The sequence below is a fragment of the Octopus sinensis genome, linkage group LG28 (genome assembly GCF_006345805.1).
Source record: "Octopus sinensis linkage group LG28, ASM634580v1, whole genome shotgun sequence".
In the NCBI taxonomy this organism is placed as follows: Eukaryota; Metazoa; Mollusca; class Cephalopoda; order Octopoda; family Octopodidae; genus Octopus; species Octopus sinensis.
Window position 1 is genome coordinate 6,051,926 of NC_043024.1, and position 26,776 is coordinate 6,078,701.

A 26,776-nucleotide genomic window follows, 5' to 3' on the forward strand; every position below is an offset into this window, starting at 1 on the left:
ACCATGTGGTTGGGAAGCAAGCTTCTTAGCACACAGTCACATGTGTTTTTTTTCTTTTACTTGTTTCAGTCATTTGACTGTGGCCATCCTGGAGCACCAGCTTAAGTCAAACACATCGACCCCAGGACTTATTCTTTGCGAGCCTAGTACTTATTCTATTGGACACTTTTGCTGAACTGCTAAGTGACAGGGATGTAAACACACCAACATCAGTTGTCAAGCGATGGTGTTGGGGGGACAAATACAGACACAGATATATATACATACATACACATGCATACATACATATACACACACACACACATATATATTCACACATATATATATGTATGTATGTGTATATATATATATATATATATTAATATATATATATGTATATATATATATATATATATGTATATATATATATATATATATATATATATATATATATATATGTATATATATATATATATATATATATGTATATATATATATATATATAATATATATATATATATGATATATATATTATATATATAGTCACAACGAGGATATTCCAACTTCTTATAGGGATATTTATCCAAGATACACTGGCTTAATATATGAAATTTTGAAAAGATAATTCTTCAATGAATATATCATATAGAATATCATAAGTTATCAAACAGTTTTATCAAGTTAGAAAACAGAGAGATCTAATGGATACAAATTAATTAATAAATTAAGTTGTATCCATTAGGTCTCTCTCTGTTTTCTAACTTGATATATACATACATACATACATACATACATACATATACATATATATATACACACATATATATATGTATATATATGACGGGGTTCCCGTCAACCAAATCCACTAACAAAGTTTTGGTCAACTTGAGGCAATAGTCGAAAACACTTGCCCAAGTTGCCACACAGTGGGACTGAACCTGGAACAATGTGGTTGAGAAGCAAGCTTCGTGCCACATAGCAACGCCTACACCTATATACTGTTTCAGTCATTTGACTGTGGCCATGCTGGAGCACCGCCTTTAGTTGAGCAAATCGACCCCTGGACTTATTCTTTGTAAGCTTAGTACTTATTCTATCGGTCACTATTTGCCGAACCGCTAAGTCACGGGGACGTAAACACACCAGCATCGGTTGTCAAGCGATGTTTGGGGGTTAAACACAGACATACAAACACACACATATATACATATATACGACGGGCTTCTTTCAGTTTCCGTCTACCAGATCCCACTCACAAGGCTTTGGTCGGTCCAAAGCCATAGTAGAGAACACTTGCCATAGGTGCCACTCAGTGGGACTGAACCCAGAACCATGTGGTCAGTAAGCAAGCTACTTACCACAGCCACATAGTGCATATGAGCACAGTATACAATAAATTCGTTTTATATATATATGCGTGTGTTTGTGTATACACATATATACACACACACAAACATGTAAGGTAGATATACCTACATGGTTCTCGTTCACCCGTATATATTAGAAGCAATTCGATTACATAACCTTCCAATACATGAACTACCAGCTCGAAGAATGATTCCAAGAAAATTAATTATTTCATTGTTTTCGGAAGTTCTCCAAATCTTATCTCGAATACCTTTAATTAAATTCTCGCCCTACCTACCACTGACTTATTTCCCTTTGCACATCTGCTTTTCTTCTTGCAATTTATTCAGCGAATCTTCTGCTTCATCTTATTTTAATCCATCAATCCATCGCCAAACCGCGCCGAACCGACAAAGGTGTCGTCACACCTTGCCGCTGCGAGAAACAACAGCTAACACATCCCTGAAATCTCATATATAAGATAAACATCTTAGAATTTAAAAAGAAGAATACATTGGATGAAGTAATCTTAGATTCACTGCGTCAAGAAAATAAAAAAAAAGCGAGGGAAAAGAAAACGAAAGAAAAAATAAGGTGTGATCCCGGTTGGTGCATCTTTCGTCATAGAACGGCATCAACGAGACCTGACCTAGGGTTAAAAACCAACCGACCACTTGGCAATTACGACGTAGACCCCCACGTGGTCGCGCGAGTAACTAGAAATAGCAGTCAAATCTCGCACTTCACCGTCGGCCCTGAGAAGGAGGGAAGTACTTCTTGGGTTACGAAATTGAACACTGATTAACGAGTATTTACAGATTATCTTTATTGTTATTATTATTGCTGTTTTTATTCCTCTGTTAATCGGATTACGGCCATAAGATCGTCAGCTCTCTTTCACACCCCGGCAAGATGTTATCTACGTTGTTATCAGTGTTCGCTAATATGTTCTCAGTGATTGGGGGTCAGGTACCCGAGAGGAGTTTTGTTGCTGTCAAACCCGACGGAGTACAAAGAGCCCTTTGCGGCCCAATTCTTCAGCGATTCGAAAAGAAAGGATTCAAATTAGTAGCCTGTAAATTTATCTACGTAAGTAAGATGCTCGAGTCATTTAATTTAATTTAATTTATTATTATTTCTGTTGTTGTTGTTGGTATTGTTATTAATTGTTGAGATTGATAAGTTTCTTTTTCCATGTCCCACTGGGAGATGTTCTAAAAGCCGGTTTCTTCTTTTCACTCAAGGACAAAGCTTTATATACATCACTCCATCTTTTCCCTAACTTATGGACTTTTAGACGACTTATGCGCCTATATATATATGTGTGTGTGTATGAGTATATATATATATATATATATATGTGTGTGTGTGTGTGTGTATGAGTATATGTGTGTGTGTGTGTGTATGAGTATATGTGTGTGTGTGTGTGTGTGTATGAGTATATATATGTGTGTGTGTGTATGAGTATATATATGTGTGTGTGTATGAGTATATATATGTGTGTGTGTGTGTGTGTATGAATATATATATATGTGTGTGTGTATGAATATATGTGTGTGTATGAATATATGTGTGTGTGTGTATGAATATATGTGTGTGTGTGTGTGTGTGTGTATGAATATATGTGTGTGTGTGTGTGTGTATATGAATATATATGTGTGTGTGTGTGTATATGAATATATATGTGTGTGTGTGTGTGTGTGTATATGAATATATATGTGTGTGTGTGTGTGTATATGAATATATATGTGTGTGTGTATATGAATATATATGTGTGTGTGTGTGTATGAATATATATATACGTGTGTGTGTATGAATATGTGTGTGTGTGTATGAATATATGTGTGTGTGTGTATGAATATATGTGTGTGTGTGTATATGAATATATATGTGTGTGTGTGTGTGTATATGAATATATGTGTGTGTATATGAATATATATGTGTGTGTGTGTGTGTATATGAATATATATGTGTGTGTGTATATGAATATATATGTGTGTGTGTATGAATATATATATATATGTGTGTGTGTGAATATAAGTGGGTATATAGGTGTGTATATATGGGTATGTATGGAGGTGTATATTGTGTATATACCGTATTCATTCGTGTAGAAGTCGAACTGTTTTATACTTGATTACTTAAGAATAACTGAAAAGAAAAAAAAATCCCTGGGGTACCACGGATACCCAAGGCAAAGGTCGACACTATCCGACTCGTGTGAATGTTTCGAAACTCTTCTCCCCATTCCTCCCCTCCCCACCAAAAAAGAAAAAAAAATTGTTTTTCTCAAAGGATTCTGATATAATCGAAACCTACACCATCTGAAGTGTATTTGTGGAAAATTTCGTAGATAAATATCCATTTTTCTGTAAGTTATGAGGCAACAAAGTCAGATGAGGCGGGGAGGGGGTCACACTTGTAAAGGTATGCCTATATACATACATATATATACATATACATATATATATATGTGTGTGTGTGTGTGTGTGTATATATACCCTTAATTTAGTGGTCTTAAAGGTGATACGTGCAAGGTGTCTTAGTTAATGCTGGAGTCGGCTAAAGAGTATAAATGGATAATTTTACTCCTTGTAAAATATTTTTAATGTAAAAAAAAATTCTTTAAGATAATCTTAAAATTAAATATCTTCTTTGACATTAATTCATAGTATAAAATATTTGTCGAGCTTTTGGAATAATCTATATAGGCCAGTTTCTTAAATTATAAGGAGGATATATGATTTTTACCCTTACCAAAATGTAACAATTTATTCGGTCCATTAAATCCTAATTTCGTTAAATTGGGGTGGGTGGGTATTACATTCTGTGTATTTGTGTGTACGTACATACATAATAATACATACGTACGTACGTACATATCGTAAGAGCTTGTATAGGTCGCGTCAGATACGTTTTCGCCAAAACAATTCCGCATTTTGTACATTTTCGTGTCACCTTAACACCTTTGTATGATATCTATAACATTGAGGTAACAGGAAACTCGAAGTAAAATAATTTTAGAGTAAGAGATATTAATGACGACGGAGGTTTCCCAGCAGAGAAAATGTACCACCAAATATGATTGATATTAATCAAATTAATATCAATTTTTTTACCTTTATTTAAATTTATATATATACTCTTTTATTTGTTTGTTATTTGACTGCGACCATGTTGGGGCACTGCCTTTAGTTGAGCAAATCGACCCCGGGACTTATTCTTTGTAAGCCTAGTACTTATTCTATCGGTCTCTTTTGCCGAACCGCTAAGTTACGGGGACGTAAACACACCAGCATCGGTTGTCAAGCGATGTTAGGGGACAAACACAGGCACACAAACATATACACACATATACATACATATATATATATACACATACAGTTATACGACGGGCTTCTTTCAGTTTCCGTCTACCAAATCCACTCACAAGGCTTTGGTCGGCCCAAGGCTATAGTAGAAGACACTTGCCCAGAACCATGCTACTGGTAAGCAAGCTACTTACCACACAGCCACTCGTGCGCCTATACACACACACACACACACACACACACACACACACACACACATATATGCATACATATATATATATACATACAGGGTGGGCCAAAATTAGTGCACCAACTTTATGTGTCCCAATTATATATGTCTGTTAGTTCTACAGTTTCTTGATGTCATTGATTATTCGACCTGTTGAATTCTGTGAGAGAATGCTGCCAGAAGCCAGAGATTCCAGATTTTTCGATCGACTCATTTTCTCCGATGAAGCAACCATCCATTATTTCCGTTCACATCAATGGCTATAACTGCTTCTATTATTCAGAAAATGACCCTAAAATGGTTTGGGAAAAGCATGTCAACTCACCTTTTTTTGTCATTTGGGTGGTGATATTATCTTCAGGAATTTGTGCATTCCATATTCAACAAGAGACGATGAATGGTGATCGTTACCTGGTGTTGTGTGAGAACATCATCTGGCAGTATTTTCGAAACCATCATTTCAAAATCTTTGTGCAAGATGGAACATCTCCTTATTATGACAAATGTGTAAGAAACTTCCTTGATCGACACCTACGAAATTGTTGGATTTTCAAAGACTCAAGTTGGGACACTAATTTTGGCTCACCCTGTATACGCGGAGTGGTTGGCGTTAGGAAGGGCATCCAGCTGTAGAAACACTGCCAGATCAGACTGGAGCCTGGTGCAGCCCCTGGCTTCCCAGACCCCGGTCGAACCGTTCAACCCATGCTAGCACAGAAAACGGATGTTAAACGATGATGATGATGATATGTGAAAAATTAAAAGGTTTATCTCAAGCCAAGAACTTGGTTTTCTGGATTCTGTGGCATATGCATTGCACTCAGGGCCGGTTTTAAACCAATTAGACAGACTTGTTGAAATTGGGCCCCACACACACGCATGAGCAGAGGATGTTATGATGCATTTTTAGTATGTCATTGTGGTTGACAGTGGAACCCCAAGCCCTCAACACTTTTTTGGTTGGGACTGGAATACTACACGAAGCATAAAACATCAGTCTTCAGCTTTTGCAGAGTAGAAGGACCCCACTGACGATTCTCTAACTGAGCCCTACTCTTTCTAGTGCTGGCCTTGATTGCACCTACCCCACTGGACGCAACTGGTCTGTCGCAGCTAAGTGGATGGGAGGAACATGAAATGATGAAGTGTTTTGCTCAAGAAAATAATGCATCATGAATGCAACACCCTAACCACTAAGCTACACACACACACAGACACACACACACACAGAGGATACCCTTAGTTCTTTAAAGTTCAATTTTTCTCAACTGATGGAATAAACCAATCAATGAATGAACGTATAATGACTCTCAGAAATGGCTGTCAGTTGAATTTACTACAATAAAGAAATATGTAATGGCCATTATTTATACCTTGTCATATTGCTTCCCAACCATACGACTGCATGGCACCTTGGGCAAATGTCTTTTGCTATAGCCCAAAGCTCTGCAAGTGGATTTGGTAGATGGAAACTGGGAGAAGCCTGTCGTACATGTGTGTGTGTGTGTTTGTCTGTCCCCCACTACTGCGTGACAACCGGTGTTGGTGTATTTACACACCGTCATAACTTAGTAGTTTGGCAAAAGCATCCAGGAGTGGCTATGTGGTAAGTAGATTGCTTATGAACCACATGCTTCCGGGTTCAGTCCCACTGCGTGGCACCTTGGGCAAGTGTCTTCTACTGTAGCCTCAGGCAGACCAAAGCCTTGTGAGTGGATTTGGTAGAAGGAAACTGAAAGAAGCCCGTGATATATATATATATATATATATATATATATATATATATATATATGCGTATATGTATGTGTGTATACATTTGTGTGTCTGTGTTTATACTCCAACATTGCTTGACAACCGATGCTGGTGTGTTTACGTCCCCGTAACTTAGCGGTTCAGCAAAAGAGACTGATAGAATAAGTACTAGGCTTACAAAGAATAAGTCCTGGGGGTGATTTGCTCAACTAAAGGCAGTGCTCCAGCATGGCCACAGTCAAATGACTGAAACAAGTAAAAGAGTAAAGAGATAGAATAAGTACTGTGGTTGATATATTTGACTAAAAATTCTTCAAAGTGATGCCCCAGTATGACCGCAGTCTAATGACCGAAACAAGTAAAAGATGAAAGGTATATATATATGATATGTATTACAAGGTCACAGAGTATAGAAGAAAAACACAAAGAACAGAGAATTCTTTGATCTGTTCAGTGCATTTCAGATAGATTGGCTCTTCAAAATTATACAATGCAGTGATTGTGCATATTAATTAATTCTGTATTTGGTTAAGTAAGATTCTACAGAGAGAGAGAAATTTGACACCTTCCTATCTTTATCAAAGCTATACCCCACTGCTTAGAATAGATGATACGTTAAGGGGAGACAGATGGTAGTAAAACTAACAGTATTTAACTAGTACAAACTGCAAGGGAGCTATTTCAGCAGACCTATTTAGGAATGGTATTTATAAAATCGTATTGGAATTGCAATTCAATCTCACCCATCAACTTCAATGTCTATGGCAAAGTTCCTACCCCATTTAAACTGTTGCTGACCAATTTGAATAGACAGAGGCTATTCAGCAGGTAATTATTTTGGTCACAATGGGAATGTCGTTCTATACTTTGTGACCTTGTACTAAAATTATTCAGTGTTTGAACTTTGGATTTACAAATTGGACAGACAGTGGAAAGTAATTTTGTAGCTGACATGGATCACAGTGGCTTTCACTGGACAGTTTAGTTAGCCAAGTTTGATCCCTACAAAGTGCTTATAAAGTATTTACTTGGGTTTTTAATTTCCTTTTTCCATGTGTGTGTGTATGTCAGTGTTTCTCAACCTTTTTACTCTTGTGTAACCCTTAAAATAGATTAGATGGCTCAAGGAACCCCTGCACAAAAAAGTTATATACCATATCTTTCTCATATTTTTTTCATTGTAGTTCACATGGTAACTATATATATATATATATATATATATATAATGGTTGTTATAATTTTTGATAACATTATAGGTTAGATAGGATGATATCTATATAACAATATTCGTTTCTACTCTAGGCACAAGGCCTGAATTTTTTGGGGAGGGGCCCAGTCGATAAGATCAACTCCTGTACGCAACTGGTACTTAATTTATTGACCCCGAAAGGATGAAAGGCAAAGTCTACCTCGGCAGAATTTGAACTCAGAATGTAAAGATAGATGAAATACCTATTTCTTTACTACCCACAAGGGGCTAAACACAGAGGGGAGAAACATGGACAAATGGATTAAGTCGATTGCATCGACCCCAGTGCGTAACTGGTACTTAATATATCGACCCCGAAAGGATGAAAGGCAAAGACGACCTTGGCGGAATTTGAACTCAGAACATAAAGATAGATGAAATAGGGCTACACATTTCGCCTGGCGTACTTACGATTCACCAACTTGCCATCTATATTACAATAACCAGTAGTATGTTGTGCATGTGTAATAATATTACAATCATGAAATTAGCATTAGCTTATCTCACTCTTTTCGGGGAACCCCTAGGAAACTTTTGCAGGACCCTAGGGTTCCGGGGAACACTAGTTGAGAAGCGCTGCTCTATATCATCATTCTTTAATGTATCTTTTACTCCTTTCAGTCATTTGACTATGGCCATGCTGGAGCACCGGCTTTAGTTGAGGAAATCGACCCCAGGACTTATCGGTATCTTTTGCCACACCGCTAAGTTATGGGGATGTAAACACACCAGCATCAGCTGTCAAGCGAGGTTGGGGGGGGACAAACACAGACATACATATATATATATACACACACACACACACACACACATATATATATACGACGGGCTTCTTTCAGTTTCTGTCTACCAAATCCACTCACAAGGCTTTGGTCAGCCCGAGGCTATAGTAGAAGACACTTGCCCAAGGTGCCACGCAGTGGGAATGAATCCCGGACAATGTGGTTGGTAAACAAGCTACTTACCGCACAGCCGCTCCTACGCCTCATGTACACTTACATGATGCATCCAACAGAAACACCACCATCATACAAATGACATTGCTCATTTGCAATCTTCTGCAAAAACATGTCCAACCACTGTGCGGTTTATGGTTGAAGGACCATGATACAAGGGGGGAAATACCATTGGATTGCCCCATGCAGTCCACTGGTATGGCAAACAACCAGTCTGTAGTAGTTAAGTAGATGATAATAATCTTTGCTACTAGAATCACAAGGCCTCAAATTTGGGAAAGGGATTAAGTTGATTACATAGACCCCAGTGCGTGACTGGTACTTATTTAATTGACCCTGAAAGGATGAAAGGCAACGTCCACCTCGGCAGAACTTGAACTCAGAATGTGAAGACAGATGAAATACTGCAAAGCATGTTGCTCTACATGCTAACAATTCTTATTTCTTTACTGCCCACAAGGGGCTACACAGACAAGGGGCTACTTACACATGCTAACAATCCTGCCATCTTGCCTCCCTCCAAGCAGATGATAATGATGATGATGATTATGATTGCTTGTTTAGTTATGTCAGCATTATTGATTGTGGCAGGAATCAATAGCAATGTCGTAATGCACTTATGTTTTTAATTATTGATTAGGGTCTGTATCTGTATATCATTGATTAAAGGACTGTGCGGAAGATGTGGGCATGGCTGTGTGGTAAAAAGTTTGCTTCCCAACCTTGTGTTTTCAGGTTCAGTCCCAGTGTGGCACCTTGGATGAGTGTTTCCTGCTATAGCCCCCTTGGCTGACCAAAGCCTTGTGAGTGGATTTGGCAGACAGAAACTGAAAGAAGCGAGCTGTCAGAAACGTTAGCACGCTGGGCAAAATGCTTAGCGGTATTTCGTCTGCTGCTACATTCTGAGTTCAAATTCCGCTGAGGTCGACTTTGCTTTTCATCCTTTTGGGGTCGATTTATTAAGTACCAGTTACGCACTAGGGTCAATAAAATTGACTTAATCCATTTGTTTGTCCCCTCTGTGTGTAGCCCCTTGTGGGCAGTAAAGAAATAAGAAACTGAAAGAAGCCTGTCTTGGGTGTGTGTGTGTGTATACAGGCATACCTCACCCGGTGTCCTTAATTGGTTCCAGGAGACACGACTTAAGTGTCAGTATGTGTTAAGGTGAACAAATGTGATAGGCATGTGGATGCCTTTGAAGTAAACAAATAAATGACATCGATTCATAGTTAAAATAATTTATTTACTGTACTTGCATTTGTCTTTGGTATACAATATTCTTTACTACATGTAATTGTTGACAACTGCTACGAGTTGCTAGAAATAGAAGCGGGGCACATCTGTGGAGGTGATATGTCAGAACTGAATATGTTTTCGTGTGTGAGTGCATGTCATTCATCTGAGAAAGTAGTCTGCCATGAATCCTTCTCTCTGCCAGTGTGCCACGAACCTTTCAGTTTGTCTACCAAAGCCTTTCTTGTCTGTGTCCTAAGCCTTTCTGTCCGTCTCTCTGTTGACCACAGTATTTTATAACCGCTGTGGCAGCTAGAAGGACAGACATACTGCAGCAGAGATTGTGTCTAAATAGGTCAGCTCCTGTCCATTTGAACTTTACCTGACATGGCTGAGGTCGTAGGTCAAAGGGAGATGATTTATCATTTTTTGACTGGACAGAGAAAACCTTTTTTTGCTCCTGTTGATCGTGGTTGTTTGGATGACCAAAAATCCTTAGATTTGGTTTCAGATCTAAGCTTGGAGAACGAAGTGTTAATTTTTACACACTTTCACCTTGCTTCATAATGGAGAGATAACTTCTTCACTCTTTAAATCTCATGAACCATCCTTGACTTGCCTTGAACTCTACATCTTTCTCGTCTGGATATTTTTTTCTTCAGGTCCTCAGACAAAGACAAAGCTTTCTCTTGAATAATTTCTTGACTAATAGTAGCACACTGACACTTCAACCTAACAATCCAAAGAGAAAGAAGATTTTCCATTTCTTCAAAGATTTTGCCTCTTTCTTTATTGATGACAGTGTTCTTCATCTGTGGGGGTTTCAGATTTGATAAAATCTTGTCGTTATTATGTAGTCATTGATACAGTTGTTGGACTAATCCCCAAAGGCCATGCAATTGTACCACTTTTTCACCTTTTCCATAACACTTTATCATAACCAGTTTATCTTCAAGCATTATAGCATGACGCTTAGCACTTTCACTATGAATATTCATAGGAACCGATAAACAGACATAACCAAATCTGAATTCAAAACAGTCGCAGAAATCACGAGTAACAATGACACCTAACAGTAGATATTGGAACTGCAGTGCAATATGAGCTCTGAAAGACCGATAAATAAGACAACACAACTGATTTCATGATTTTGCTCACTAAGCTACATTACTTTATGGTGTGTATCTTAACATTTACTGTACATATTTTAATATGATTTTATATGCTTTTATTCTTATTTATTGTACAGTAACCTGATTTGATGTGCTTTTAATGGTTTTCTAGTGATTTTATGATACCAATATTTGTGGCATACAGATATAGTCGAGTAAAATGACTCAACTTGATTTTAATTTTTCCATATATTATTTTTGAAAATTGACCTATTATTGAGAATGACTTAAATCAAAATGACTTAAGCCAAAGTATACCTGTATATATATATATGTGCAAAGTTTAGTTTAGTTAAAATATGTTTGTGTCATATTTTAACTGCGCAAATTCACTGCAGTTACCATGGAGATAAATTCTCTCTTATGGTAAAAAAGTGTAAAAACACCATGATTTATACATATAGGAAATAAAGGTTTTGTTCAGAGATCCCAAGTTGTCCTGAGCATTGCAGATGGCCATTGGGGCCATACTTTTGTGGTCCCAACAGATTCTTTGATTGATTTTTCCAGTATTCAAATTCACAACCTTAGAATCACTAGCAAAATACACTAACCACCAAGCCATGCATCTTCCTCAGTTGTTAGATGACACACAAATCAAACACTAATATTTGTTTTCCCTGTTTACATTGAATGTTGGATGGATGAAGGCCACATAATGTTTGTCCGAGATAGAGGGAGGGTTGAAAAAAGTAAGATTTATGTTTGCTGGGCCTCAAAAATGTGATGGTATGAGATCTAGTAGAGTGACAATACACTGCACAGTCGACTTGTCCAATATTTGCTAGCAAGTTGATTTTTAATTAGGTAACAAGTCTGTTTGGTGATGTAATTAGGCAACAGATTGTTGATAATTGATTATCTGCCAAACTGAGTTTCATGCAGTAAAATCACATTTAACTGCATGAGAATCAATTGTTACTTTATAATGTTGACATATTTTAACCCTTTCGTTACCGTATTTCTTTTGAGATGCTCTGTGTTTCCTTCAAATAATTTTAAATACAACAAAGAATAACTTGCTTATCATTAAGCTAGTGTTAGGAACATAAATTGTGACTAAGGTTTGGTGGAAGATTTTAATTCAGAACTTATGAAAACAAGACATTTGTACTACAGAGCCAGAGGCAGTTTCAGGTAGGTTGGTATCAAAAGGGTTAAGAATTGTTTCTCTATTATATATTTTAACCCTTTTGATACCATATTTCTGTTGAGATGCTCTGTGTTTCTTTCAATTACTTTAAATATAACAAAGAATTTAATAAAATAACCTAGTTATCATGAAGCTAGTGTTAGGAACATAAATTGCGACTAAGGTTTGGTGGAAGATTTTAATTCAAAACTGTTGAAAACAAGACATTTGTACTAAAGAGCCAGAGATGGTTTCAGCTGTGTTGGCATCAAAAAGGTTAATGTAGGGAGTATTAAAAAGTTAACTACAGTTACGTTAGTGTTAACAGATTTAATGTTGAGAGTATTAAAAAAAATCTTTGAACAATTTTTTTATACAATACCTAATGACATTTAATTATAAAAATATAATGGGATCTTTTTAAACATGACAAGTTATGGGGATCCAGTAGAGCAAAATAAGGATCAAAGGGGTCCATAGGCGAAAAATGGCTGAGAACCACTGGTATAAACAAAGCCAGCAGGTTGGTTTAGGCTCAAAGGTCCAGGTGCTTCTGATAAGGCACAAAATGTTGAAACACCAGTGTTTCAGAATCTTCTTCGCTATTGAGTGTGTTGAACTCCCTATCATCATAAAAGAGAAAAGTTTTTCTCCTTTCACACACACTACAATGACTAGCATACTTTGTGTCTGAACCTTTCTAGACATGCTGAGGGGTGGGGAGCTGAAAAGTTCCTGGCTTTGGGTAACAGAAAATACAGGAGGATCACTTAATTATGATTTTATGCAACATATTCCCCTCTCAGATTCACACACCTATTGTAATGGTCCTTCAGTTATTCTAAGTCCTGTTAAAGAACTTGGAAGGTTGGGCCCCCAACCAGGTCTTTCATGATACCCCTAAAGCCAGGAACTTTCCAGGACCCCTCATATTAAGAGTAAATATGCAAATAGTATTAAAAAGTTTAATTGGAAATAGTTATGTGGTGAGGCATGAAATTGCATGGCCTAGTGCGTAGGCTATTGGACTCATGATCGCTAGATCGTGGGTTCAGTCCCCAGACCAGGCGTTGTGTTGTGTTTTTGACGAAAACCTTTCATTTCACATTGCTCCAGCCCCTCTTTTGATTGGTGGGGAATGTCGGCCTGCTTACCCAGCCAGTGGGATGGTGTCATTTTAAGGCTAAAATGATGCAAAGTGCATTGTGACCAGCGATGTGTAACAGCATCTGATAGTCTGGTTGATCACATGATCATGTGATGTGGTGAGACAGACAGTTAAGTTAGTATTAACATAATGAGTGGACATCAGAGATAGGTGGCACCAACAAGTTGGAACTTCTCCGTTTTTAAGGGGATATTTCAGATTTTTTTTTTTCACAGTGCTCTTGGAAATACTCTTTTTAGCCAAAAAAATTGTGAAAATTTACCATCTGAAAATGTTTACTTTTTTTTTTTCCTTTTTTTCTTGACAAAAAAGGCTTCTCAACCAAAATCAGTCTGGAGAGGGGAAGATGATAGGGGTGGGGTTAAAAGAAACTATTTTTTAGAAAAAAATTTTTTTGTTAAAAAGATGCTCCAGATCATTTACAAAGGCACCGTGAAAAAAAAAAAAGAAACTTGAAAACTGTCAAAACAGAAATTCCAACCTGTTGGTGCTAACCATTTCCAACATCCACCATTTCAAGTAAGGAGTATTAAAATGTTAATTAGAAATACTTAAGACAAGGAGATAATTAAGTTAGTGTTGATATATTTAACCCTTTGGTATTCAAATTATTTCATTGAAAGTAATGCTTATGTATTCACGTTGCTTTGAATTAATCATGGATTATCTCTTGGCTTTGAGATTTTGATGAGGTAACTGTTAATTATTAGAATGTTATTGTAGAGTAGGTATGAGGGGCTGGATTTGGCCCGTTTGAACATAAAACAGGTGGAATATTTGGGTTGGACATGGCTGGCTTAAATGCTAAAGGGTTAATGTAGGAAATATCAAAAAGGGGAGATGAGACTAAGGGACATAGTAAAGTTAGTGTTAACTCACTTTAGGGAGTTATTTTGTGAAACACCACACCATATTTTTTTGATCAATTTCGAAATTTTTTGAAGCAACTTGTGCAATGTTATTCATTTGAAGAAGGGTTCCATAAGGGTTTAACCCTTTCATTACCAACCTGGCTGAAACCGCCTCTGGCTCTGAATACAAATGTCTTGTTTTCATAAGTTTTGAATTAAAATCTTCCATCAAACCTTAGTCACAGTTTATGTTCCTAACATTAGCTTAATGATAACTAAGTTATTTTACTAAATTCTTTGTTATATTTAAAGTAATTGAAAGAAACACAGAACATCTCAAAATAAATACAGTAACAAAAGGGTTTAATATGAAATGAAATTCTTTTCTTAATTGTGTATTTCTTATTTCTCCTTTGCAGCCAACCAAGGAACTTTTAGAAGCCCATTATGCTGAACATAAAGGGAAAAGTTTCTTTGATAAGCTTGTGGCATATATGTCATCTGGACCCGTCTTTGCCATGGTGAGTACATATTGGAATCGGTCAATGTTTTCCATGTTTTTTTTCTTTATTTTGTCTTTAGATCCATTGATAGGAGAAAGGAGATGGCCAATATGCTGTACATACAGAGCTTTGTCTTCTGGGAGATAAGATCAGTGGGTCTTCTTGAAGACCCTAACAAAAAGTATCAATGGCTTTGATAGATCCCTGAGAACACTTGAGAATATCAGATGGTACCATCACGTTTCCAACAAAGAACTGCATGCCCATATCAGCTTGCAGTCTCCCACCCCATAGCTATCCATTGCATGCGCTGCTAAAAACATGTACTCCATATCCCACTAGATCATCCTATGAGTTGCAGGTTGGAAGGGGTCCTGTACCAGGCCCTATGCCAGATGGCTGAATGGGATTAAGGAAGATCACCAGAGGCTCAACGTTACCTTGGAGCAGTGGTTTTCAACCAGGGTTCCGCCAGTACAGTCCAGGGGTTCTGCAAGAAGTTACAAAACTGCTAAATTTGGCAGTAATTTTTTATTCTCCTGTGCAGATACGTGTGCATAAGACTATTAAATTATTGCACAGGGGTTCCTCGAGCCAGTGGAATGTTTCCTTGGGGTTCTGCTCCAGCAAAAGGTTTGAAAAGCACTGCCTTGGAGGATGCGCAGGGGCTGGCACAGGACTGCCAGCAATGGCAGGCACCGGTAGACTTGGTTGTCTCTTTGCATGATGATGTCTCTGGGACCACAAACCTGAGATGACCCCAGCCCCATCAAACAAGAGTAGGTAAACCTACATATTCCTAGTCACTGTGTGTGTGTGTGATGCTGATTCGGCTATGTTAAGGGCACATGTGTCTCTGGAATACTCAGCCACTTATGTATGAATTCAGGAGCTGGTAATTCAGATCAAACGAGTGAATCTCCATCATTGAAACTAACGGAGAATCATTTGTGTGTGTGTGTCTGTGTGTGTCTGTGTGTGTGTCTCTGTGTGTGTGTGTGTCTGTGTGTGTGTGTCTGTCTCTGTGTGTGTCTGTGTGTGTGTGTATCTGTGTGTGTGTGTCTGTGTGTGTGTCTGTGTGTGTGTGTCTGTGTGTGTGTTTGTTTGTCTGTGTGTGTGTGTCTGTATGTCTGTGTGTGTGTGTTTGTTTGTTTGTTTGTCTGTACGTGTGTGTGTGCCTGCGTGTGTGTGTGTGTGTGTGTGTGTTTCTTTGGGTTGCTTATTAATCATATTTTAATCCCTTGTTTAGGTGCTGGAGGGGGAAGGTGTTGTACAGATGTGCCGTCAAATGATTGGTGCCACCAAACCACAGGAGTCGATGCTTCGTACCATCCGAGGAGACTATGCTATTGAAATGGGGAGGTATGGCTCACTTATTCTTACTATTTCTTGCTTTAAATGTTTCTTTTACTGGTTTCAGTCATTAGACTGCAGCCATACTGGAGCACAACCACGAAAAGATTTAGCCAAATGAATCAACCCCAGTACTCTTTTTTTATTTTTTATATATAAACCTGCTACTTATATCAATCTCCTTTACTGAATTGCTAAGTTACAGGGATGTAAACAAACCAACACCAGTTGTCAAGCAGTAATGGAAGTGAAATACACACACACACACACATACATTTATGACAAGCTTTTTTTTTCGGTTTCTGTCTACCACACTCGCTGCCAAAGCTTTGGTTGGCCCAAGACTACCATAGAAGACACTTACTCAAGGTGCCATACAGTGGGACTGAACCCGAAACCATGTGGTTGGGCAGCAAGCTTCTTAGCACACAGCAACACTTGTGCCTTGTGTACCTTTAATAAAGTGTTCCCTGATGATCCATTGTGGTCGAGTATTTGGAACACTCTGTGTGTATGTTTGTCTCCCATCATTACTTGATAACCGGTGTTGGTGTGTTTACATCCTGGTAACTTAGCAGTTCAGCAACAGAGACCAATAAAATAAGTACCAGGCTTTAAAAAGAAACTAAGTGCTGGCGTCGATTCATTTGACTAAAATCTCTTCGAGGTGGTGCCCCAGCATGGCCGTCGTACAAGATAAGATATATATGTAGGTGCATGCATGGCTGTATGGTGGAAAAGTTCATTTCCCACCAACATGGTTTCAAGTTCCACCACATGGCACCATGGACAAGTGTCTTTAAGAGTGAATCTGGTTGATGAGAACTGTACAGAAGTCCATTTGTGTGTGTGTATTGGTGTTGGTTTGTTTATGTCCCTTTAACTTGGCAGTTCAGTGAGGAAAAGACTGACAGAATAACTATCAGACATGCAAAATAAGCATTGGGGTACACCGAGTGAGTTGTATTATAGCTGGAAGCTTAGTGGTTAAGGTGGTTCATTCAGGATCATAAAATTGTGGTTTCAATTCCTGGTCCAGGTAATGCATTTTGTGTGTGTGTGTGAAGGCACATGGCTTAGTGGTTAAAGTGTCGGGCTCACAATCATGAGGTAATGAGTTTGGTTCTCGGCCTGGGCTGCATGTTGTGTTCTTCAGCAAGACACTTTATTTCACATTGCTCCAGTCCAGTCAGTTGTAGAAATGACTTGTGACAAGAGAAGCAAGTAAAAGGGAGAAAAAAAATGTGTAGACACACCCACACACACATCATCATTTAATGTCCATCTTCCATGCTAGCATGGGTTAGATGTTTTGCACAGAGCTAGTAAGGCTAGGGACCATGCCAGGCCCCATTGTCTGTTTTGGCATGGTTTCTATAGCAGGATATTTTTCCTAATGCCAACCACTCCACAGAGTGTACTGGGAGCTTTTTATATGGCACCAGTGCTTTTTATGTGGCATCCGCACTGGTACCAATTCTGCTGTGGTTGGCAAGTGTTCTTCAGCACACATACCTTTACACATTTGCTATGGACACATGGACGGATAGAACACTATTTTATGGCATTATGTGGAGTTTGGGTCTGGCTTGGAACAGATCACTCCTGTTGATATGTATTTCAATTACACATGTAAGAAATAACTTGGTTAACAAACAGGGCTTTTGAACAGAATATGCTCATATACAGTGACACCACTCTGTTTGTGTATGTTTGTGAGAGTGTCTATTTATTTTTTATTGTAACAGAGTACTGATTCTCATAACTGTCTTGGTTCACTAATTGTATTTCTTGATCATCATTTCAGAAATATTGTTCATGGCAGTGACTCTGTGACATCAGCCAACCATGAAATAAGTCTTTGGTTTTCTTCTGATGAACTCATCTCTTGGGAATCGGCAACGGAACACTTGCGATACGAATGATTTTGGTGTAGTTACAGACTTCAGCTTGAAATGATGATATTTCATCAAGGAATTCCTCCATCTTGCCTCATCACATCCGACTTGTCATTATTTGTTTAGGGATCTTTATTACAGGGACCTGTACACCCCAAGGTATCTTAACACCACAAGATATTACTACTTCACTGGGATCTCTACTTCAGCTTTACTACAGGAACCACCAATGCAAAGACTTCTGCCCCTCAAGGATCTCTAGCCAAAGACCTCTACAACACAGGACCTTTACCACAAAGACATATACACTACAGGAGTTGCTATCACAGTGTCATCTACCACTGGGGCTACTACAATAAGGGTTTTTCCACAGGGGTCTCTTGCCCAAATATCTCTGTATTGCATCTTTGTCACAAGAACTTCTATCCCAATAAAAATATTTCCCACTAACACCTTTATCCCACAATGGCCTTTACCCCACAATGGCCTTTACCCCACAATAACCTTTCCCACAAACACCTCAATGCCATAATGGTCTTTCCCACAAACACCTCAATGACACAGTGGTCTTTCCCACAGGCATCTCAATGCCACAGTGGCCTTTCCCACAGACACTTCAATCTCACAAAGATATTTCCCACAAAGATCTCTTTTCTACATGTCTTTCCCACAAACACCTGCACTACATGAATGTTTCCCACAAACATATCTATGCAACATGAATCTTTCACACAGACACTTATATACTTTGCGAATCTTTCCCATAAACACCTCTATGCTATATGAATGTTTCCCACAAACAGCTCTACACAACATGAATCTTTCCCACAAGAATCTTTACTTGAGCAATTTCTACCTAACAAGGATCTCTAATGCGAGCAGTTCTACACAATATGAATCCCTACCACAATGACCTCTGCACCAAAAGGACTTCTCAGTCACAGAGACATCTACCACAGATTCTCTACCATAGGGTCCTCTACCCTACACAGATCTCAGACAGAAACCTCTACACTACAAGAATCTCTCCCACAGGGACTGTTACATTACTGTGTTATATTTCAGAAACTTGTGTAATGAAATTTGTTAAATAATAAAAGCTATATCGACAATTGCATCTCTTGATTGATTTAATTAATTGATTATTAAAAAATTGATTTGCTTGATTGATTTAATTAACTGATTATTAAAAAAAATCAATAGGATGATGGAACTGGGGGTGATCTTTGCTTTGTCATAGCAAGGGTTCTCAGTGCCTCTGGGAAAGAGGTGGTGATGAACCACCTACCAAAAAGTTAATTGATTAATTAATTACAAAACTTGATTTACCAGTGCTTAATACAATTTACATTTTGATGGAGGGAACCTGTGGAAGAGGTGGACATGGGATGAGGTGGTGAAATATGATCTTCGAATGTTCGGCCTCGTGGAGGCAGTGACAAGTGACAGACCTTTGGCAATGTGTCACGCTTGAGGAGACCCATCAAGCACAGTGAGATTGTAGTCGTAGCTGATGCCAGTGCTGTGTAAGTAGCACCCGTGCCAGTGGCACATAAAAAGTAACCCTTTGAACGTTGGGCAATATGCCATGCTTGAGAAGTCCTGTCAAGCCAAGTGAGATTGTTGTGATGGCCAATACCAGTGTCGTGTGGCACGTAAAGAGCCTCCTTTAAATGTTGGGTGGTGACAAGTGACTGAAACCCTTAACGATATGCCATGCTTGAAAAAACCTGTGAAGCCAAGTGAGATCGTAGTCATGATCAGTGCCAGTGTTACGTAACTGGCACTCATGTTGGTGACATGTAAAAAAGCACCCACTACACTCTTGGAATAATTGGTATTAGGACGGCGGCGAGCTGGCAGAATCATTAGCATGCCAGGCGAAATGCGTAGCCGTATTTCGTCTGCTGTTACATTCTGAGTTCAAATTTCGCTGAGGTCAACTTTGCCTTTTATCCTTTCGGGGTCAATTAAATAAGTACCAGTTACACACTGGGGTCAATATAATCGGCTTAATCTGTTTTTCTGTCCTTGTTTGTCCTCTCTGTCTTTAGCCCCTTGTGGGTAGTAAAGAAATAGGTATTAGGAAAAGCATCCAGGTGTGGAAACCATGCCAAATCAGATTGGAACATGGTGCAGCTTACCTGTTTTCAGTCAAACCATCCAACCCATGCCAGCATGGAAAATGGACGTTAAATAGTGATGAGGGTGATGTATTAATTTGAATCACTTTAAAATGGGAAACTTGTATCGTAGAATCAGATGCAGGAGGGTTTGGTATCAGGTTAAAAAGATGCATTAGTTTTTATAATTTACTGATTCTTCTTATCATCCTCGTTTTAACATCCATCTTTATTTTTTTTTCATGCTTGCATTAGTCGGACAATTAATTGTAGCAGATTTTCTGTGGAAGGATTTTCTTTGTTGCCAACTCTCACCTGTTTTCCCATGGTCAGACATCCCTTTTTTTTCTTTTTATAGAATTTTGGAAATGAATGTAACTGCTTGTTTGACAGTGACATTCATTTTACAATTACCATAAAAACCTGAATTACAATTTTATTTTTGTTTTTTTTGTTGCTTAAATCCCAGTAATGAACCACCCTTGATGTGGTTTGGGGGAAAAAATATTGAAACACATCAATATGTCAGACAGGCAAAAAACGAGATAGGTGATTATAGGATGTGCTAGAAACAACAGCCAAATCTCCCTTAACCCCTTAGCATTTAAACCGGCCATATCCGGCCAAAGGTATTCTGCCTGTTTTATGTTCAAACTGGCCAGATCTGGTCTCTCACACCAATCCTACAATATCATCTTAAAAATTAACAGCTACCTCATCAAAATCTCATAGTACCAAGATAATGCCTGATTAGTTCAAGGCAATGTGGATAAAAAGGGATTAATTTTGGCAGAATAATGCGAACACTAAAGGGTTAAACCACATTTTGATCTGAAAATATTTTCAAGTTTCTTTTCCCTTTCTTTTTTTTTCTTTTAATATATATATATATATATATATATTACCGAAAAGGCATCTCCCATCGTTTCTAAGTGCGTAGTGCCAAAGAAATTGGCCAAAATTGGTCTGGATGGAGGAGGAGTGAAAAATAAAATCATGAATTTTCCAAAAATTTTATTCATAAAAAGTCTCTCGTAATTTTCCAAGGCTGTGGTGAGAAAAAAAGAAATTAAGGAAAATCCCCGTCAAAATACACTACGGTATATCTAGAATAATAAGCGCAAAAATAAACTTACATAATTATGTGAATGTGTCGGTAGAGAGAAACATATATTTGTACACATACTTAAAATCCACAATGAAAGTTTTTTTTAGCTTTAACGTCAATAATTACGGGTAGTTAGGCAAGGGACGTAACTCTTGCTATTGTTGGTCACACGCAAATTATCTCCCGTGAAAAAGTACTGCGCTTGGTTGTAACGACAAATTACACGCCAGTGAAGGCGTGAGCACACACACACACACACTGGTTCAGTTAGTTTTCATAAGCGAGATATTAAGTATAAAGTGGGTATTTGTACAGTATTACAAATATATGTGTATTTAAAGACATACATGCATGTGTGTATGTATACGAAGGAGTACTGAAAAATTCCTAGCTTTAAGGGTGTCACGTAAGGCCTGGTTGGAGGCTCAACCTTCCCAGTTGTTTTACTGAGCTTAGAAAAACTGAAGGACTGCTGCAATGAGTGTGTGAATCTGAGAGGGGAATATGTCGAATAAAATGATAACTAATTGTTCTTCAATGTGAGGTATATCTGCCATCTCAATATGGCTAACCACTAAGGGTGGGTGTTACTGTAGCTTGTAGCCCCAGGAGAACATCTCCTCCAGCTGGCTTTAGGCACACTTTCTGTGCCCTATCGGTATTTGCAAAGGGAGGTCACCCTTCTCTCGTCAACCTAAGTGATATGCACGGACTGCAGTTTCTGGGTATTGACCCGTCATCAGCGTACGACAATCACTGGTTTTCGATGAAAGGAGTCCCAATTGTCGTACGCTGATGACGGGTCAATACCCAGAAACTGCAGTCCGTGCGTATCACTTAGGTTGACGAGAGAAGGGTGACCTCCCTTTGCAAATACCGATAGGGCACAGAAAGTGTGCCTAAAGCCAGCTGGAGGAGATGTTCTCCTGGGGCTACAAGCTACAGTAACACCCACCCTTAGTGGATAACCATATTGAGATGGCAGATATACCTCACATTTACGTGCAGTTACTGTTTATACCTCGTTCAGAGATTTATTATTAATTGTTCTTCCTGTATTTTCTTTTACGCCAAGCCAGGAACTTTCCAGCGCCTTCTCGCGCGCGCGCGTGGAAAACGCTTACTGAAACAGATTCGTAAGCCAACAAAATATTCTTTGGGAATCAACGACGGTTATCTATCCTGATCGAACAATCTAGAATATTCCAGAACATTCTAGGCGAACATGGTTAGTTACCCCTTCGCTAATTTACCAGAGGCATAAACTCATGATCAATACGCAGGTGATCACTAGTGGCACATCGCCTATTTAAGCGTGAACACCCATTCGAACAACCTCTCTTCTCTAACTGCTTCTACGAGACGCGACAAGGTCCACCGCGACCACGAGAGAGCCAGGCACATGAATTCGATATCTAATTTCCTACCAGTAGCTCGCCATGGTATTCTACGTCTAGTGCCCGTGAAAAGTAGATCTCGTAGCTTCATTTACTTCTACTTACTCAAAGTTATCACGGAACATGACAAGTTGTTCAAACCCTTTCTTCTTCCCAGAAATCTTTATTGAACAGTGGATACTCGCGTGTCTGAATAAAACATTGAACGTGAAGTTATTCGCATAGAAGTATTTCATGGTTACTTGATTAATGATTCAGTCCAATTATTAAAGTGTTCACGTTTTTATCAGCGACCTAAATATTTAGCGACTCGCTAAATAAATAAATAAATAAATAAATAAATAAATAAATAATATATATATATATTATATATATATATATATATATATATATATATAACTTATAAAACAAAGGCAAAAGAAAAAATTCTAATGCCGAAAATAGACAAATTGTCAATAACCATTATAATTTATCACTATTAACATGCGTCTCGAAACAAGCCGATAGAAATTTCTAAAAAATTCCGTTATTACTATATTGGTCCCAATTTCAGAGTTAATTCATAAGAATTTTCTCCTCCTCAGCGATAAATACGTAAGACATAAATGAAATACTTACTCATACCCACGGAAAAAGCAAGCACTAAGTCCTGAGCAGACCTAAGGACCCGAAATATATCCAAAATAGATGTGCTGATGATTTTCTATTTTGGATATATTTGGGGTACTTAGGTCTGCTCAGGACTTAGTGCTTGCTTTTTCCGTGGGTATGAGTAAGTATTTCATTTATGTCTTACGTATTTATCGCTGAGGAAGGGAAAATTCTTATGAATTAACTCTAAAATTGGGACCAATACGGTATTAACGGAATTTTTCAGAAATTTCTGTCGGCTTGTTTCGAGACGCAAGTTAATAGTGATAAATTATAATGGTTATTGACAATTTGTCTATTTTCGGCATATTTGGCATTAGAATTTTTTCTTTTGCCCTTGTTTTATAAGTTATCTATAAATTTAACCTTTAAAGGTATTTTTTAATATGCTGGCCATTGATATAATTTTTTCGAAAAATTTTTTCCTATATTAGATATATATATATATATATATATATATATATATAATCAAAATAAGGAACAGGATATCAAGAAGTGATTCAGTACGACTGTTTCAAGCGACTCCATTTAACTGAACAATACAATCATTATATCAATTTAAATGCAGTGCTATCATCAGCTGCACAAATAAATAGAATTTTAATCGGTTGGACACATTAATATAATTTTTCTCAAATACTTTAACAGAGCAAAAGGATGGAAGAAATCGATATTTTCGCTATTGTAACTAAAAACAGACTTAGCTATAATAGCGACAACATGGATTTCTTCCATTTTCTTGGTCTGTTAAAGTTTTTGAGAAAAATTATATTAATGTGTCCAACCGATTAAAATTCTATTTATTTGTGCAGCTGAGGATAGTCCTGCTTTTAAATTGCTGTAATGATTGCACTGTTCAATTAAATGGAGTCGCTTGAAACGGTCGTACTGCATCACTTTTTGATATCCTGTTGCTTATTTTGATTACATATATATCACGTGACCAACCAGGCTATCAGATGTTACACATCGCTGGTCCCAATGCGATTCTGCATTGCTTTAGCCTTCAAATGACGTCACCCCACTGGCTAGGTCAGCGGGTCAAATTATCCCCCCTGATCGAAAGCGGGGACTGGAGCAACGTGAAATGAAATGTTTTGCTCAAGAACACAACGCGCCGCCCAGTCAGGGAATCGAACCGACGAGCTAGCAATCGTGAGTGCAATAGCTTAACCACCAGGCCATACATATATATTGACCAAAAGTTCATTTTTTAAAAAGCGAAAATGACACAAGTTTGAAACACAAAGCGATTTATTCAACTGTCTCGTTCCAGTATCTTCTGCCATCTTGTGGACAGATCCATTATTCCCTGCCCAAAGAATTTCATATCTTTACTGGCAAAAAACTTTTCCTAACGAATTTTTACGTCCTCTTAAGATTTGAAGATCTGTCGTTCCAACAAATTTTGAAGAGTCCATAAACAAGTGGAATTCTGAAGGTTCAAGGTCGGGCGAATACGGAGGATACGACAAAAGTTCCCAACCAAGCCCCAGTAACTTCTAACACGTCTGCAAAGAAGTGTGCGGTCTGACATTGTTGTGATAAAAGTCAATACCTATTTCTTTACTGCCCACTAGGAGCAAACAGAGGGGACAAACAAGGACAGACAAACGGATTAAGTCGATTATATCGACCCCAGTGCGTAACTGGTACTTAATTTATCGACCCCGAAAGGATGAAAGGCAAAGTCGACCTCGGCGGAATTTGAACTCAGAATGTAACGGCAGACGAAATACGGCTACACATTTCGCCCGGCGTGCTAACGATTCTGCCAGCTCTGAAAGTCAATGCCTTTACGATTAAGAGGTGTTGGATGGTTCTGGTGGATCGCTGCATTTAATTTGTCCAGCTGCTAACATCACACACCCGAATTGATGGTCTTGTCTGTGAGAAGCTTGGTAAAAGACAACATCCTTCTAATTCCATCAAATTAAAAGCATAACCTTTGTTTATGGTGGTTCGCGACGCTTCCTCCACGACCGTTTACACTTTACATATAAAAGATATATAACGTCGGAGAACGCTGAAGCCAGCGCAAGCATGGTCATATCAACAGAGCTTAACGAAAACTAAAATTCCAACTCCTTCGTCCAAGGCAGGTGTCTACTGTGTAGAAAGTCGGCCAGAAGAACGATCCACATCGAGCGAGTATGGGAGCAGAAAAGTGCAGAAACACAATTAGGCTTAAAAAGTATATCTTTATGGATTACAAACTACAGATTACGAAATAAAGACTAAAAAATAAACAAAAGGAATTCTGTAATAGTCTTATCTCGACTCATCTGTTTTTCTTTAGAATCTACTTATCCATTCTACTGACATTTACCACCTACCGTTTTGCATTCCTTGTTATTGTCTGTACTTTGACAGACTTCCCTGCTGTCTTCGTTACTTCCTTTTCTTATAATCTGTTTTATCTATTCTTTTCTTTGGTTATCATCAACTGAGTCTTCATTGTATGAATTCCTCTTTCGTCACCCTACCTTTCTTCTCCTTCCTTTTCTCCCCCCTAATATTAAATTCTTATTTTTCCTAAACCCTTTCCACACCCCTTGTAAATCTCTGTATTTGTAAATACTGCAAACAAATACGTCTTTTGCCACATTCTTCCGATGAGGAGGACCTGGCCTCACCTAACAGAAACTCATTTTATTTCATACAGCTACGGGGTCTTTGTTATATAACGAACGTAGTTACGTAGTTACGGTTCACTCGAAACAGCTGTCAAGACAAGACTATTTTGCACTCTTTATCCAGTACTTTATCGTTTGTATTCCAAGTAAGTATATGCATTAAGACTACATGTGTTTATCTGCCTTTCACCCCCTCTTTCTCTCTCTTTCTTTCTGCATATATGTATGTGTGTGTGTATATGATATATCTCTATATATGTCTTTTATCTTCTACTTGTTTAAGTCATTTGACTGCGGCCATGCTGGGACACCGCTTTGGAGAAGTTTTAGTTGAACGAATCAACCCCAGTACTTAATATTTTCAAGCCTGGTATTTATTCTATCGGTTTCTTTTGCCGAACCGCTAAGTTACGGGTACGTAAATACACCAGCACCGATTGTCAAGCAGTGGTGCCACACACACAATCTAGGTCTGATCAATAAGAATCCGGACTGTTGTCATAGTAACGAAGCTAAAGCCCGCAGAGTGAAGGCGCTATGCATGCGCACTAAGTTTTAACGATCTAGCTCACTCCCCCTGTTTACCGCAGTGCTTGGAAGAAAGGTGTGTAGCGTGTGATCATCGCATTGACCATGACAGAAAGTTGAGCAGAGATTCTGCATCGAATTGTGCCAAAAGCTTGGCGATATCTGCTCAGAGACCTACGCAAAGTTTTCAAAAAGTTTTC

At 38.2% G+C, this 26,776-nt stretch overlaps 1 protein-coding gene across 1 annotated transcript; it reads left to right on the forward strand.

Moving 5' to 3' along the window:
* The first annotated feature begins 1,625 nt into the window (after positions 1–1,625).
* LOC115225886 (nucleoside diphosphate kinase) lies at positions 1,626–19,250 on the forward strand. Its single transcript, XM_029796887.2, has 4 exons — positions 1,626–2,415; positions 14,799–14,900; positions 16,132–16,244; positions 18,043–19,250. The coding sequence occupies exons 1-4, from the start codon at positions 2,239–2,241 to the stop codon at positions 18,158–18,160; spliced, it is 510 nt and encodes a 169-aa protein (XP_029652747.1). The 5' UTR covers positions 1,626–2,238; the 3' UTR covers positions 18,161–19,250.
* Positions 19,251–26,776: the final 7,526 nt, after the last annotated feature.

Bases quoted from the DNA above. Each gene is read 5' to 3' on its own strand.
- LOC115225886 (XM_029796887.2), top strand. From the start codon at position 2,239: ATGTTATCTACGTTGTTATCAGTGTTCGCTAATATGTTCTCAGTGATT. The intron at 2,416-14,798 runs GTAAGTAAGATG...TCTCCTTTGCAG, and splicing joins TAGCCTGTAAATTTATCTAC to CCAACCAAGGAACTTTTAGA. The intron at 14,901-16,131 runs GTGAGTACATAT...TCCCTTGTTTAG, and splicing joins CTGGACCCGTCTTTGCCATG to GTGCTGGAGGGGGAAGGTGT.